We start from the raw sequence: 12,484 nt of genomic DNA on the forward strand, positions 1-12,484 counted from the left end.
AGCGACCCAGGCTTCCCAATAAATTATATTTCAATAAAATGAAAAAATTTAAAAATTCTAGTGGCACCTGACTGGCTCAGTTGGTAGAGCATGCAACTCTTGATCCTCTGGTCATGAGTTCAAGCCCCATGTTGGTCATAGAGCTTCCTTATTAAAAAAAAAAAAAAAAAAAAAAAATCTCTGTACTGTTATCTCCAATTCAGATATGACATTTGAGGATTTTTCCTCACTTTCCTTCCATGTTTTATCTTCCCTTTTCCACAGTGTAATCTCTGACTTCCAACATCTATATATTTATTCATTTTTTTACCCCTAATACAAAAACAGCAACAGAATTCCTACACCAATACCATTATCAACAACAAACCTTTTAAGTAAAATTCAAGATTTTTTTTTTTGGTAGTCCTTAGGAAGTCCATGAACCGTATTGAAAATGTATTTGTATTTTTGTATTACTTTTTTCTGTATGATTATATCAATTTGTTTTTTTTTTTTTTTAAGATTTTATTTATTTATTCATGAGAGACACAGAGAGAGGGAGAGAGGCAGAGACACAGGCAGAGGGAGAAGCAGGCTCCATGCACCGGGAGCCTGATGTGGGATTCGATCCCGGGTCTCCAGGATCGCGCCCTGGGCCAAAGGCAGGCGCTAAACCGCTGCGCCACCCAGGGATCCCTGATTATATCAATTTGATATACAGTTAGGTTCAGTTGTTGCTATTTGCATTCAATTTTAGGATTCAAAAAAAACCCTCCTGATATATTTTTTAATTTGTAAAATATTCAGATGATTCAGGAGCTGAGACTGTATAAAAAATACTTAGGGACACCTGGGTGGCTCAGCAGTTGAGCATCTGCCTTTGGCTCAGGGCGTGATCCTGGAGTTCCAGATCGAGTCCCACATCGGGCTCCCTGCATGGAGCCTGCTTCTCTCTCTGCCTATGTCTCTGTCTCTCTGTGTGTGTGTCTCTTATGAATAAATAAATAAATAAAACAGACAAATCTCACTCCCATCTTCTCTTCCATCCCATTTTTACCTATTCCCAAAAGTAGCCATTTTATTCTAGTTTACTCTTTCTATGTTTCTTTCAGATTTGTATCTTCTTTTCCCTTTTTTCTTATACAAAGGTAGCACACTACATATTTAGCAATTTATCCTGGAAATCACTTTGTATCAGATAATGGAAATCTCTCTCTCTCTTTTTAATAGCTACTCAATATTGCACTGGTGGGTTTATTTAATTAGCTTCCATGAACGGGAATTTAGGTAGTTTCCAACGTTCTATTACAAATACCACAGTGAGTAAGCTTGTGCATATGTTGCTATATGTCTGTGGAAGTGAATCTTCGGGATAAATTCCTAGAAATAGCATTGCTGCATCAGAGGGTAAATATTATGTCGTCTTATTAGCACTACCAAATTCCTCTCCCTGGGAGGCTGTGCCAATGTTATGCTCCTACATGTTCCCCCCCAGCCTTGCCAACAGAGTATACTGCCTAAGGTTTTTAGCTTTTGCTAATCTTATTTAGAGGTGGGCATCTTGTCCTATGCTTAAGGGTGAACTGGAAACTCTTTGAGGCTGGAGACCCAAGCTGCCTATTCCACATACTGCTCATACTAACAGGTGCCTCGTATTTGTTGAATGAGTAAAGAAAAAAACTGGTTGGACTTCTGCTAGACTCATCGTGTTTGGACTATCATGAAACCCATCGCCACGACAGCTGGCTCTTGTCCCAGTGTGGGCAGTGCCAAGTGCCCGGCACAGGTCTAGGGCAAGAGGAGATGGGCCTTCCTCCTGCCGGCGCCCCCACCCCCAAAGACAGGTTGAAGACCCCCTCTCCCAGTGGAATGTAGTATAAAGAGTGCAGCATTGTGAGTCCAGAGACATCCACAAAGCCATTGCAATACACGGCAGAGTGCTGTTTTACCCTATTTGAATTGTCCCTAGTACTGTTGATACTTGTTAAATACGTCAACATGAACATGGTAAGACCGTTTTGCTTGATTGATTAAATAGGTAATATAGTCATGTAGTTGGAAATTCAAAAGCCCTGTTAGAAAATATGCCCTCATTCCCTGTTTCCAACCCATCAAGTTACCTCCTCGCAAAGGCAACTAATGGTGTCAATTTCTTGAGTGTCCTTTCAGAGATATTTATGCTCACTATAAGTAAATGCACACATTTTTACCCAAATAGTAGCATATTATACACACTGTTCTATAAATTCTTTTTCCCCCCACCTCACCTTTTTTCACATATATTTTAGGGTTCATTCTATTCCATACCAGTACATGCAGAGCTTGCTTGAACTTTTTCAGTGTTGTATCCATCTAGTGCTATGACTTCCTTTACCGGTATCTTACTGATAGACATGTAGGCTGTTTATAGTCTTTGCTATTACAAATGGTAAGATAATAAATAACCTTCTATCTGTTATAAAATAACATACAATACACATACAAGTGTATCTGTAAGATAAATTTCTAGCTATGGACTGAAAAGGATATGTACATTTGTAATTTTGACAAATAATGCCAAATAGACATCCTCAGAGTTGTACCAGTTCACACCCCTGCACTGTGGGGACTGACTGTATGGGAGGGTCCTGGGCAGCCATCCTCCCAAGAGTGTGTAGAGGAGTAGGGCTGGATGGCCCTGTGTACTCTGGATGTGATGATCTTCTCCACTCTGTGCCTGAGAGGACCTTAGATGAGCTCTCCGTGGGCTGGCCCAGTGAAGCCAGAGGCTTCAAACAAGGGAGTGAAAAGGAGCCCACTTGTGAAGTTGACAGCTTGGATGCGTCCCTTGCTGAGAAGGCTCTCGGAACAGATGGCTCCTGCCATCAAGGCCACACAACCCCCAGAAGTGGAGGAGATTTCACGCAACTGACGCATAAATGATTCTCACAAGCTGGACAGGACCAAACAGGAGGTATGAGTGAAGTGGGAAGGTTCTAACAGCTTTGAGTGCCTGCTATGTAGCCAACCCTGTGCTAGGCACACACCTCCAGGATGAAACAGTCTAGCAGAGGAGACAATGAAATGTAGCAAAGCAATGTGCTCGCATAAAAATAGAAACATTACTGCAGAAAGCAGAGGAGAAACCCTTCACTCTTCCTAAGGAGGCTGCACAGAGAGAAACAGCATGTAGTCAAGGGTGCCCTCACCCACCTTGTGCCCACCCTACTCGTTATAAAATCCTTAGCTACAGTGCTGTCTTCGGGAAGCTCGAGTCCCCACAGTGTCATGTTCGCTTCTATCTCATGGCCATGTTTAAAGTTTGCTTGCAGGTCCTTTCCCGCCCCCTACCCCCACCCCCATCCCTGGGAAGCTCTCAGAGCTTTGGCACTGGGTTCTGACCATCACACATGCCACAACTGGTACAGAGTTGTTTTCTAGTTTAGGACTCGGGTGAATGCACTGGAGATCTACCTACGGAGAAAACTAGCAGTCATGTTGAGGATCACATAAGTCCTAGAGGTGGTGTTAACCCAAATCCACCTCAAGCTGCCACTGCTGTGGCTTCGCTCTACTTCTAAAGCAGCTCAGAAACATGTTCCTTTCCCTTGTTTACTTGAGTTTCTTGGCAAATTAGTTCCTGAAGCCTTCTCATTACTAGTGCATTTGTCTGAGTTTGAGGGCAGATAAATGCTGCCACACCTGAATCAGTAGAGAAGGAATTGGGGGCCCCTGGGTGGCTGAGTTGGTTAAGTGTCAACCTTTGGCTCAGGTCATGATCCTGGGGTCCTGGGATCAAGTCCCATGTCGGGCTTCCTGCTCAACAGAGAGACTGCTTCTCCCTCTCCTGCCTGCTCATGTCTCTCTCTCTCTGTCAAATAAATAAAATCTTAAAAAAAAAAAAAATAGAGAAGGAATTGTGTGACTTTTGTTGGTGGATGTGGCACTGGTAGTCACTGTGGCCGCTGGGGATACCAGAGAGAACTACAGAATGGGGACAGAGGGACGCAGGAAATGTGAGAACAGTTGGGGCAGGCCATCTTCCTTTCCATCTCCTTGTGATCTCTCCCTTGATACCTGGCCGCATGCCACCAGCCACTCTCGAAGTTCCCAGGAACCTCCTAGACTCTGCGCTACCTTGGCTCTCCTGCCATGCGGCCACTCTCCCTTCACCTTTGCTGGTCTTCCACCTTCTAGAGAGGATTTCACGAGTGCCATCTTTGGTCCTGTCTTCACGCCCTTTCCGTTTCTCTTCACCCCCTAAGAACTCATCCATGCTCATGGGCTCAAGTGCCGGTTCTATGCAGGTAATCCCCCTGTGCCCTGGATGCCACCTCTCCCTGACCTCGCTGCTGGTCTCGCCCTCTAGGCTGCCACTGCTTCCTGGATGTTTCCTTTTGGGAGTCCTGTCATCATCTCAAACTGCACACGTGTGAGATCGAGCTTGCCTTTCCTCCCAGTTTCCATTTTTCTGCCCATGGCATCAGCCTTCTCTCACCCACCCAAGCTCACATCTTGAGTCATCTTTGACACCTCCTCCCCAGTCCTCCCGTCCCAAATGCAAGCCTTGCCACTTGTCTTTGCAACATCTCTTGTAGCTCAATATCCTTTGCATTCTGTCTGCTAATCCAGGCCTCAGTGCCCATGTCCTGAATATTTTTTTAAGATTTTATTTATTCATTTATGAGAGAGAGCAAGTAGGAGTGGAGGGAGAGGCAGAGGGACAAACAGACTCCCACCGATGTGGGGCTCCATCCCAGGAGCTGGAGATCACAACCTGAGCCAAAGTCAGATGCTTAACTGACTGAGCCATCCAGATGCCACATGTCCTGAATATTTAATAGCTTCCCCTGTGGTCTCCCTGCCTGCAGTTCATTCTCCTGTAGCCTTCTTTCTATATGGCCAGCCAGATTCTCGAGAATGATTCTTTTTATCCTATTTGCCTCCGGCTCAACAGCCTTCTGGCACTGTCATCACCATGGATGAGTCCAGACTCCTTGGCCTCAAACTCCGGGCCCTATGTTTAGTCCCAGCCCCTCTTGCTGGCTTTATCTCACATGACATGCCCACAGGCATCAGATTCTATTCTGGCACTTACGTGCTATGTGACCCTGGGCAGGTATTCAACCTCACTATGCCTGAATCTCCTCTTTAAAATCTCTTTATACAAAGTGTATCATTTCTAGGATTGCTGTGAGGAGAGAAGGCAATTAGAACACTGCTGGATATGTAGTGAGCACTGCAACGCTAGCTTTTCATTGCCCTGATTTTCATAAAGCAAGTGCTGCAGCTGCACACCTCTCCCCTGGGCACACACATCTGCCTCTCCTCATTACCTTTGCTCAGCCCAGTCCCTCAATCTAGAACAATCTTCTCTGCCCACCTGATCGTACTCGCCCTTCATGGGCCACTGACCTCCCATTTTGCTTCCGATAAACACTTGTTTGCCACTTCCTGCAGTGCTACTCCAGCTGGCTGGGTGGTGGTGGGTGCATGGGAGTAGATCAACTCTGGAGGGGTCATTTTACTTGGTAAGTAAGTTCATCCATTTTTAATGTTGTGGCAACTACTCAGACATATCACATAGCAGAATACAAAACTGGCCAGAGATGCTGAAGATAAAAGATACAAGTAGTAAGAATATTTAGGGTAGAGGTGTCTTGGGTCAGCCTCCAGCTGCCCTGGGGGGCGGGGGTCTGCACTCATTCTGCAGTGGGAGGGTCTGAGGAGGAAGGGCGTGGTGAGTAGAAGGGGTGAGGTCCTGAAATCAGGGAGAACCATGGCAGTGGGAGGCAGTTGTCCTGTGCTCAGGGTCCCCACAGTCAGGGTCTCTCTAACACGTGCTGCCCTCTCCTTCCTGAGGACTCAGTATCCATACCACACCTAGTTGCCCCAACATAGCCTGTGTGTTATTACATTGGTTTGTTTTTTAACTTTCCCTGCAGTTAGATCTCTGTTTAGCAGCACCCTGAGCCACCTGGGGCTGGGGATGGTGGTGCAGGTGCAGGTGCAGGGCGATGCAGTAGGGAAGGCAGCCCTGGCTGAGAGTCCTGCCCTAGGGTTTCCTGACTGAGCAAGTCTCAGCCTCAGTTTCCTTATCTGTGAACCATGGCTGAACACTTACCTAATGACAGTGCTCTGAGTCACTCTGGTCAAACAGCAGCCCAGCAGATGGCATGGAGGGCCCTTAGTAAACATCAGACCCCTCCCAGCTGCACGAGGCTCTCAGCAAACATCAGATTCTCAAATGTTCCCACTGATACCATACCTTCCCACCCGCATCTACTCCCACATCCTTGGCCTCCCTTCCTGTCACGCTGGATGCTCCTACCTGAGGCCACCCTCTCCCTGGGCCCTGGGCCCAGCCCTTGTCTCTCTCACAAAGGCCTCACTCATACCACCCACCTTTGTCTCCTGTGGCAACAGTACCCTCCCTGTTGGCTCACTCTCTCATTGTGTGATCATGCTATAGTGTCACTCTATCCAAAACAAAAGACAAAATGACACATCAAAACCCCTCCCTTGAGGGGCGCCTGGGTGACCCAGTCAATTAAGGGACAAACTCTTTTTTTTTAAAAGATTTTATTTATTTATTCATGAGACACACACACACACACACACACACAGAGGCAGAGACACAGACACAGGTCGAGGGAGAAGCAGGCTGCATGCAGGGAGCCTGATATGGGACTCGATCCAGGGTCCCCAGGATCACACCCTGGGCTGCAGACGGCACCAAACCGCTGCGCCACTGGGGCTACCCCCTCTGGCACACTCTTATACTGGCACTCATGGAAACTTCTTGTCCCCAGTGACCTCTGCATTGCCAAGTCCAGCATTCTGCCCTCAGGCTTCATTTTACAAGCCTCTCCAAAGCATCTGAGACCCTGGAGTACCTCCTGCCCAGGCCTCCCAGGCCCATGCCTCCAGATTTTCCTCCAGCCCCACCACCTTCCTTCTCCGTTGCCCTCTCCCTCCCCTCTAAGCATAGAAAGTGTAGGCTCATCCTTGGACCCCTCAGGTAACCTCAGTCACATTCTGGGCTTTAAACATCATCAAAAAATGCCGATGTTTACATTCTCAAATTCCGAGCTTGCGAGAATTCTAGGCTTGAGTATCCACCACCTACTCCCCAGCTCTGCTTGGGTATCAAGTGTGAACTTCTGATTCCCCAGCATCCCCTGCCCCTCACATGGTCTTTCCCATCTTAGTCATGGGAGCTTTGGCTTTCCAGCTGCTCAGGCCAAAACCTTTGGAGTTCTCTCTTTGGCACCTCTCAGACCCAGAGCCGACTGATCTCCCAACCCTGGTCCAAATCACCATCACCCCTCTCGAGGCCAACCCCAAAAGCCTCCTGAGTGGTTTTGCTGCCCCTTCTTTCCCTCACCCCAGGAACTGTTCTCCACCAACAGCCAGAGTGATGTTTTCAACACAGAAGCTTGATTATGTCATTTATTGGCTTACAACTCACCAATGTCTTCTGTCTCACTCAGATTAAAATCCAGATTCCTTATCTCAGCCTGAAAGGCCTGTGGGATCGACCTGTTACCTCTCTGGCCTCATTTCCCAGCATACTCCTCTTGCTCCCTCTGCCTTGGATGCACTGGCCTCCACGCTGTTCCTGGACCAGGGTGTAAACACTCCTATCTTGGGAAGTATGCTTGGTATTCCTCTGTCCAGAACTCTCCCATAGGTGCCAGTCCCATTCCTATACTTCATTCAGATCTCTGCTGAGATCCCACCCTGTCAGAGAATTTCCCTGATCAACCTCTCCAAGCACCCCTGGCATTCTTTGATCTCTATCCCTAATTTTGCCTACCACTGACCACCACATGGCTGATTACCACATACAGGTAATATTTACCTGTATGTCTTCTTTTGTCTCCTCACCACTAACAACACCCAAGAGGACCTCTAGAGCCCGGCATACAGCAAGTACCCAGCAGATGGGCAGGGGCATGGCTGTAGACATGAAGAGCCTGGTGCACATGGCCTCTCATCTCTGCACCACCACCAGCCTGCCAGTGCTGCCGAGCAACCCCACACAGCTTTTCTGAGCTTCAGGCTCCTTCTCTATAAAATCTACCTTAACAGCCCTTTAGGAACTTTAGAGATGATTCATTTAAGATCCTTGAGGCACGGGCAGTGGCGAGTACAGTGGGGGCTAGAGAGGCCACTTGGCTGCTCTATAGGCCTGTCCCCAAGGAGTTAATAGCAGTGCTGTCTCTGCCCAGGATGCAGAGCTGGACAGCCAGTAAAGATAAACACAGCGTGAGGAACACGGACTCCATTCTCCATATGATACCATCCCAGGGGCCCCTAAACATTGTTTCTGCTCTACCCAGTTCCCCCACCAAAGCCCACCAGATGATGGCCATCTCTGAGCAGGACCTGCAGGTTGAGAGCCTCGTCAACCCTGCTGATCCAGGTGGCCCCAGTGTGGGAAGCAGAGGTGCTTGGCGGGAATGTGTAGGTTTGGACCTTATGAGGTGTGAACCCTATGGATTCTCCTCTGACAAAGGACCCATTTTTGTGAGGTGGGCCACACTGGGCAGGCTAGGTAGCGAGTCAGGTCCATTTTCTCTGGCTGGTCTTCTAAGGTGACTAAAGAGTTGTTTCCCTGTCCACCACCAGGAGGCGCCAGAGGCTGATCAGCTCTAATGTGGACTTGTCCCGCGGTCTTTTAAGGTGTCTTTCTTCTGGCCAAGGTCTAGGGCTGGGCAGCAAGGGGAAAGCATAGTGCTGGTTCTCTCCCACCTGTCAGCTTGCTGGTTGCTGGCAGCCCACTCAGGGCCACATTAAGGGACTGGAGGTTAGGCTTCCAGACTCAGTGTTCTTTATTGATAAGCATTAGGAACCCCTTGCCAGTTCTGCCCTTAGATTCCCAGCTTTGAGTAGGGAGTGCATCTTTGCCTCTTAGACATCTGCCTGAGTCTAGCTGTGTCCAAGGCTGTGCCTATTTGCTACACTGTTCCCAGGACCACAGTATTTATGGTTGAAGAGGTGTGTAGCAGGCATCTAAGGGGCATGGCCAAGTCTTTATCCTCAGAGACAACTTTCCATGTAGGAAGTACAAGCTTCAGCTGTGTTGGCTCTCAGAGGGAGCTCCAGGAGCCTGCTGGTTAGATGGAGGGCTGAGCCTCAGAGACCTCCAGATTCAGCCTCTTTTCTCTATAAGATTCTTTTCCTGCTAAAGGTTCTTCACGGCAGAACTGAGCCAAGGGGGCAGCAACTGGCTCTCACTTGTGTCTTGAGGTCCTGGGATAGTGGGCAGGAAGTCTTAGGTGGTACCTCACAGGGGATAGAGATGCCAGAGGCTGTGCAAGGGAAGGGGTGGGGGCAGAGAAACCAGAGAGAGACAATTGAGTCCCTGATCTGATTTCACCAGCCCCAATTCTTGGCCATGGCTTATTGTCCCTGGCCAACCCCTCTGTACTAAATAGATAGTCCCTTGGGTCCTGGGTGCACTCTTACCCCACCATTAGCTCAGAGATAAGGATTATTAAAGCAATCTTCTGCTTTCCTGAGCCAAGCACCTTGGAGATCACCTTCTTGCCTGTTCAGCAAAGCCCACATTCATTTCTTCCTCAGGTCAGGGCAGTCCCCACCCTGTGCGCCAGCAGGCTGGTGGTGCCTGATGAAACCCCTGGCTCCCCTGAAAGCCTTCCTGGCCTGTCTCTGACCTGCACTGGAAGCGGGGATCTCCAGGGTGGGTCTGTAGCACCTGACGCACTTCTGGGGGAGGCTCCAAGCCCATCTGCTCCGCCCGATGCCAGCGCTGCAACCGTGTGATCCCTGCCGGGGTGAGAAGAAGACACTGGCACCTCATGGGGGGTGGGGAGGAGTTCAGGCTAGAGAATGTGTATGGAGGGGTGTGTCAGGGCCTCCACATCCCCTAGTCTCAGGAGACAGTGCCCGAGAGGGTCAGGCAGGGGCTTGGGTTGCTTCAGGGACCTGCAGGTGACAGGACTGTCTCCAGGATGTGTTCCTGGGCCTGAGAGGGTTCTCACCTGTGCAGGGCCCATACTGCCAGGCGAGATCAAACTGCCTCAGCAGCTCCAGCTCTGCTTCATCCACGCTCAGGGGCTGGGGCTCTTCCCCTGCAATGACATGCGGCTCCTCAGGCCTGCCCCCGGCCTCACAGCTGCCCCACTGCTCCCCGGCCCTCACCACCCCTTTGCCTCTGCCGGCCACTGCCAGGCCTGCAGTAGGAAGTAGAGGACATGTTTCGCTTCCCTTCCAGCACCCCCGTCCGCCCGCGTCCTCGCAAGCCCCTCGCTGGTGTCCACTGCTCCCGCCCCCCGCACACGGAAGAGACCTAGCTCTGGTGCCAGCTCCCCCTTGCTGTGCCCAGCGGGGCCCTCCCTCCTCTTCACTACGGGGTAGGAGTCAGTGATGAGCCGCTTCCGGCCCATGGCGGCCACCCAAGCAGGCAGAGAAGGAGGCGGCTGCGGGAAAGGAGAGAGGCCAGCGGGCACGAGAGAGACAGCTGCTGAGAGAGAGAGGGAGAGAGAGGAGAGGAGAGGGCTGGGGCCAGAGAGCGAGGCTGGGGCCAGCGACAGGCAGACGGGGCGACCCAGACAAGCGGAGAGGAAGTTCGCCGGTTCCAGGGAATGACGCGTGTCCCCCACCCCCACAGGCGCACAAACAGCAGAGACCTAAGCCAATGGTTGGCCGCCTCTGCGGGGCGGGGCCCGACTCCAGCCAATGGCAGGCGGCGGAGGCCGAGGGGGCGGGGCGCCTGCCACAGCTGTGCTCTGGGGAGAAGGGGCGGGGCTGGGTGGGGGACCTGTCAAGATGCCCCAGACTGCGCCTCCTCCTGCTGCCCCCCCCGCGTCGGGCCGCAGCGGGTCTCGGGGGACTAATAGAGCGTTATCCTCGGCCTCTCACTTCCCCTTTTCCCTTCCTAGGCAAATGTTCTTTTCAGCCTCAGTAATCCCCGTGGCCGCTCGCTAACTCCCTAGAGTCCAGCTGGAGCCTCCACGCCCACCCCCTGTCCCGCAGAGCCTTGTGGGGGCAGGTCTGGAGGTCCGAGGAGCGATGGGCTAACCCAGCCCCTTCCTTCCCAGCTCCCACCCCACCCCCACCGGCCCCAGGAGACCTGGCTGGAGAAGCCCATGGGTTCCAAAGCTCCTTTCTCACAGTCTGTGCCCAAAGACCCTGCCCACTCTCAGTCCAGGCAAGCGTTGGCCTCGTCGACTCTCCTGGGGTCACGTAGCGCGCCCATGCCCACCCTACTAGTCAGGAAGATTCCACACTGAGCAGGAGGCCAGCGTGTTTGTGTCCCCACTTTTTTTTTATCAGTAAAATCTGCCCTGTCTCACCAATGTGACAGTAAGAGCAGAAAATACCAACCATAAACTAAACACTTACATGGCACTTACGGTGTGCCAAGTACTGTTCTCAGCACTTTCCCACATACTCAACTAAAATAGATGTAAAATGAATGGTTCCTTTAAAAAAAAAAGTTCTTTTTTTTTTTTTAAAGTAATCTTTACCCCTCAACATGGGGCTTGAGCTCATGACCCGAGATCAAGAGTTGGGTGCTCCACAGCCAGGCGCCCCATAAAATGGTTTTTGAAAGTAGGAAGTGCTGATCGTCACAGGCATTGTGGGGCCCCAGTTAAGTCACAGGCCCTCTGTGCCCTCTCCACAGAGGAGCTCAGAGGCTAACAGGGTAGGCAGATGGGACACACAAGTTGTCAATGCAAGGACAAAATTACTAAGAAACAGGAAAGGGGAGAAGGGTGGGTCAGAGAGGAATTGGACCACAGCATTAGCTTAACACTGGAAGACCTCCTGGAGGAGGCGGGCTGCTGTAAACAGTGTCTCTCAATTCTCCACCCATGACCTTTGTCCCTTGGGCTCCTGTCATCGCTGAGTCACCCCTACACCCGCCTCCCCCTCACCAACTTCCTGGCAGCAGGCAAAAGTGCTGGTCAGTGGGAGTCTGGGAATCAGCACAGGGACCAGCCCAGCTCTAACTGCCCTTTAGAGATCCTATCTGGTTCTTCCAGGAGTACAAGGGTCCACTCAGAAGTTTCTGTCTACACCCTCGTCCAACTGCTCTGGGCTCTGGGTGCTCTAAGATACAAGTAAGGTGGGCATAAGAGAGGAAAAGCTCTGGAGAGGAGACCACCAAAGGGAAGGAGCAAGAGCAGCCATGTCTTCAACGGCCTCCTCCTGCCTGGCTCTCCCTATCCACTTCCTTGAGGAGGGCTGAGTGGGAGTCAGAGCTCATGAATGTACTGCACAGAGCTGGAGGGCCCTTCCCTGCTTTATTTTCTGGGCTGGGCCTGGCCTAATCCCCCATCTGCCTCATGGACTAAGTGGGGCCCATATGGAGGGAGACAGGGGCCTGGTGCACTGGGGAGGAACACAGGAGGCCCTCTCTACCAGGCCCAGGAAGGGCTGAGGTGCAGTGTCTAGTCAGGCACTGAACACTCTACAGAGGGACGGTGCCCAGGCTCCTCTCCCCAGAGGGTGTTCCCAGAGGTGTGTGGCACCTCACTCCCGAGTCCACAGA

The 12,484-nt window shown here is 50.9% G+C and overlaps 1 protein-coding gene across 2 annotated transcripts; it reads right to left on the reverse strand.

Moving 5' to 3' along the window:
• Positions 1 to 6,523: 6,523 nt before the first annotated feature.
• POLD4 (DNA polymerase delta 4, accessory subunit) lies at positions 6,524 to 10,604 on the reverse strand. Of its 2 annotated transcripts, none has more exons than XM_026004304.2 (4): positions 10,277 to 10,604; positions 9,969 to 10,058; positions 9,642 to 9,753; positions 6,524 to 9,275 (listed from the first exon to the last, which is right to left on the reverse strand). In XM_026004304.2, exons 1-4 carry the CDS (start codon positions 10,371 to 10,373, stop codon positions 9,251 to 9,253), a joined length of 324 nt encoding a protein of 107 aa, XP_025860089.1. In that variant the 5' UTR covers positions 10,374 to 10,604; the 3' UTR covers positions 6,524 to 9,250. The 2 variants fall into 2 exon arrangements, with proteins under 2 accessions (XP_025860089.1, XP_072614599.1); XM_072758498.1 differs by having other exon boundaries at positions 9,683 to 9,753; positions 10,277 to 10,538.
• Between the last annotated feature and the right edge of the window lie 1,880 nt (positions 10,605 to 12,484).

This window comes from Vulpes vulpes, chromosome 5 (assembly GCF_048418805.1).
Source record: "Vulpes vulpes isolate BD-2025 chromosome 5, VulVul3, whole genome shotgun sequence".
Classification (NCBI taxonomy): Eukaryota; Metazoa; Chordata; class Mammalia; order Carnivora; family Canidae; genus Vulpes; species Vulpes vulpes.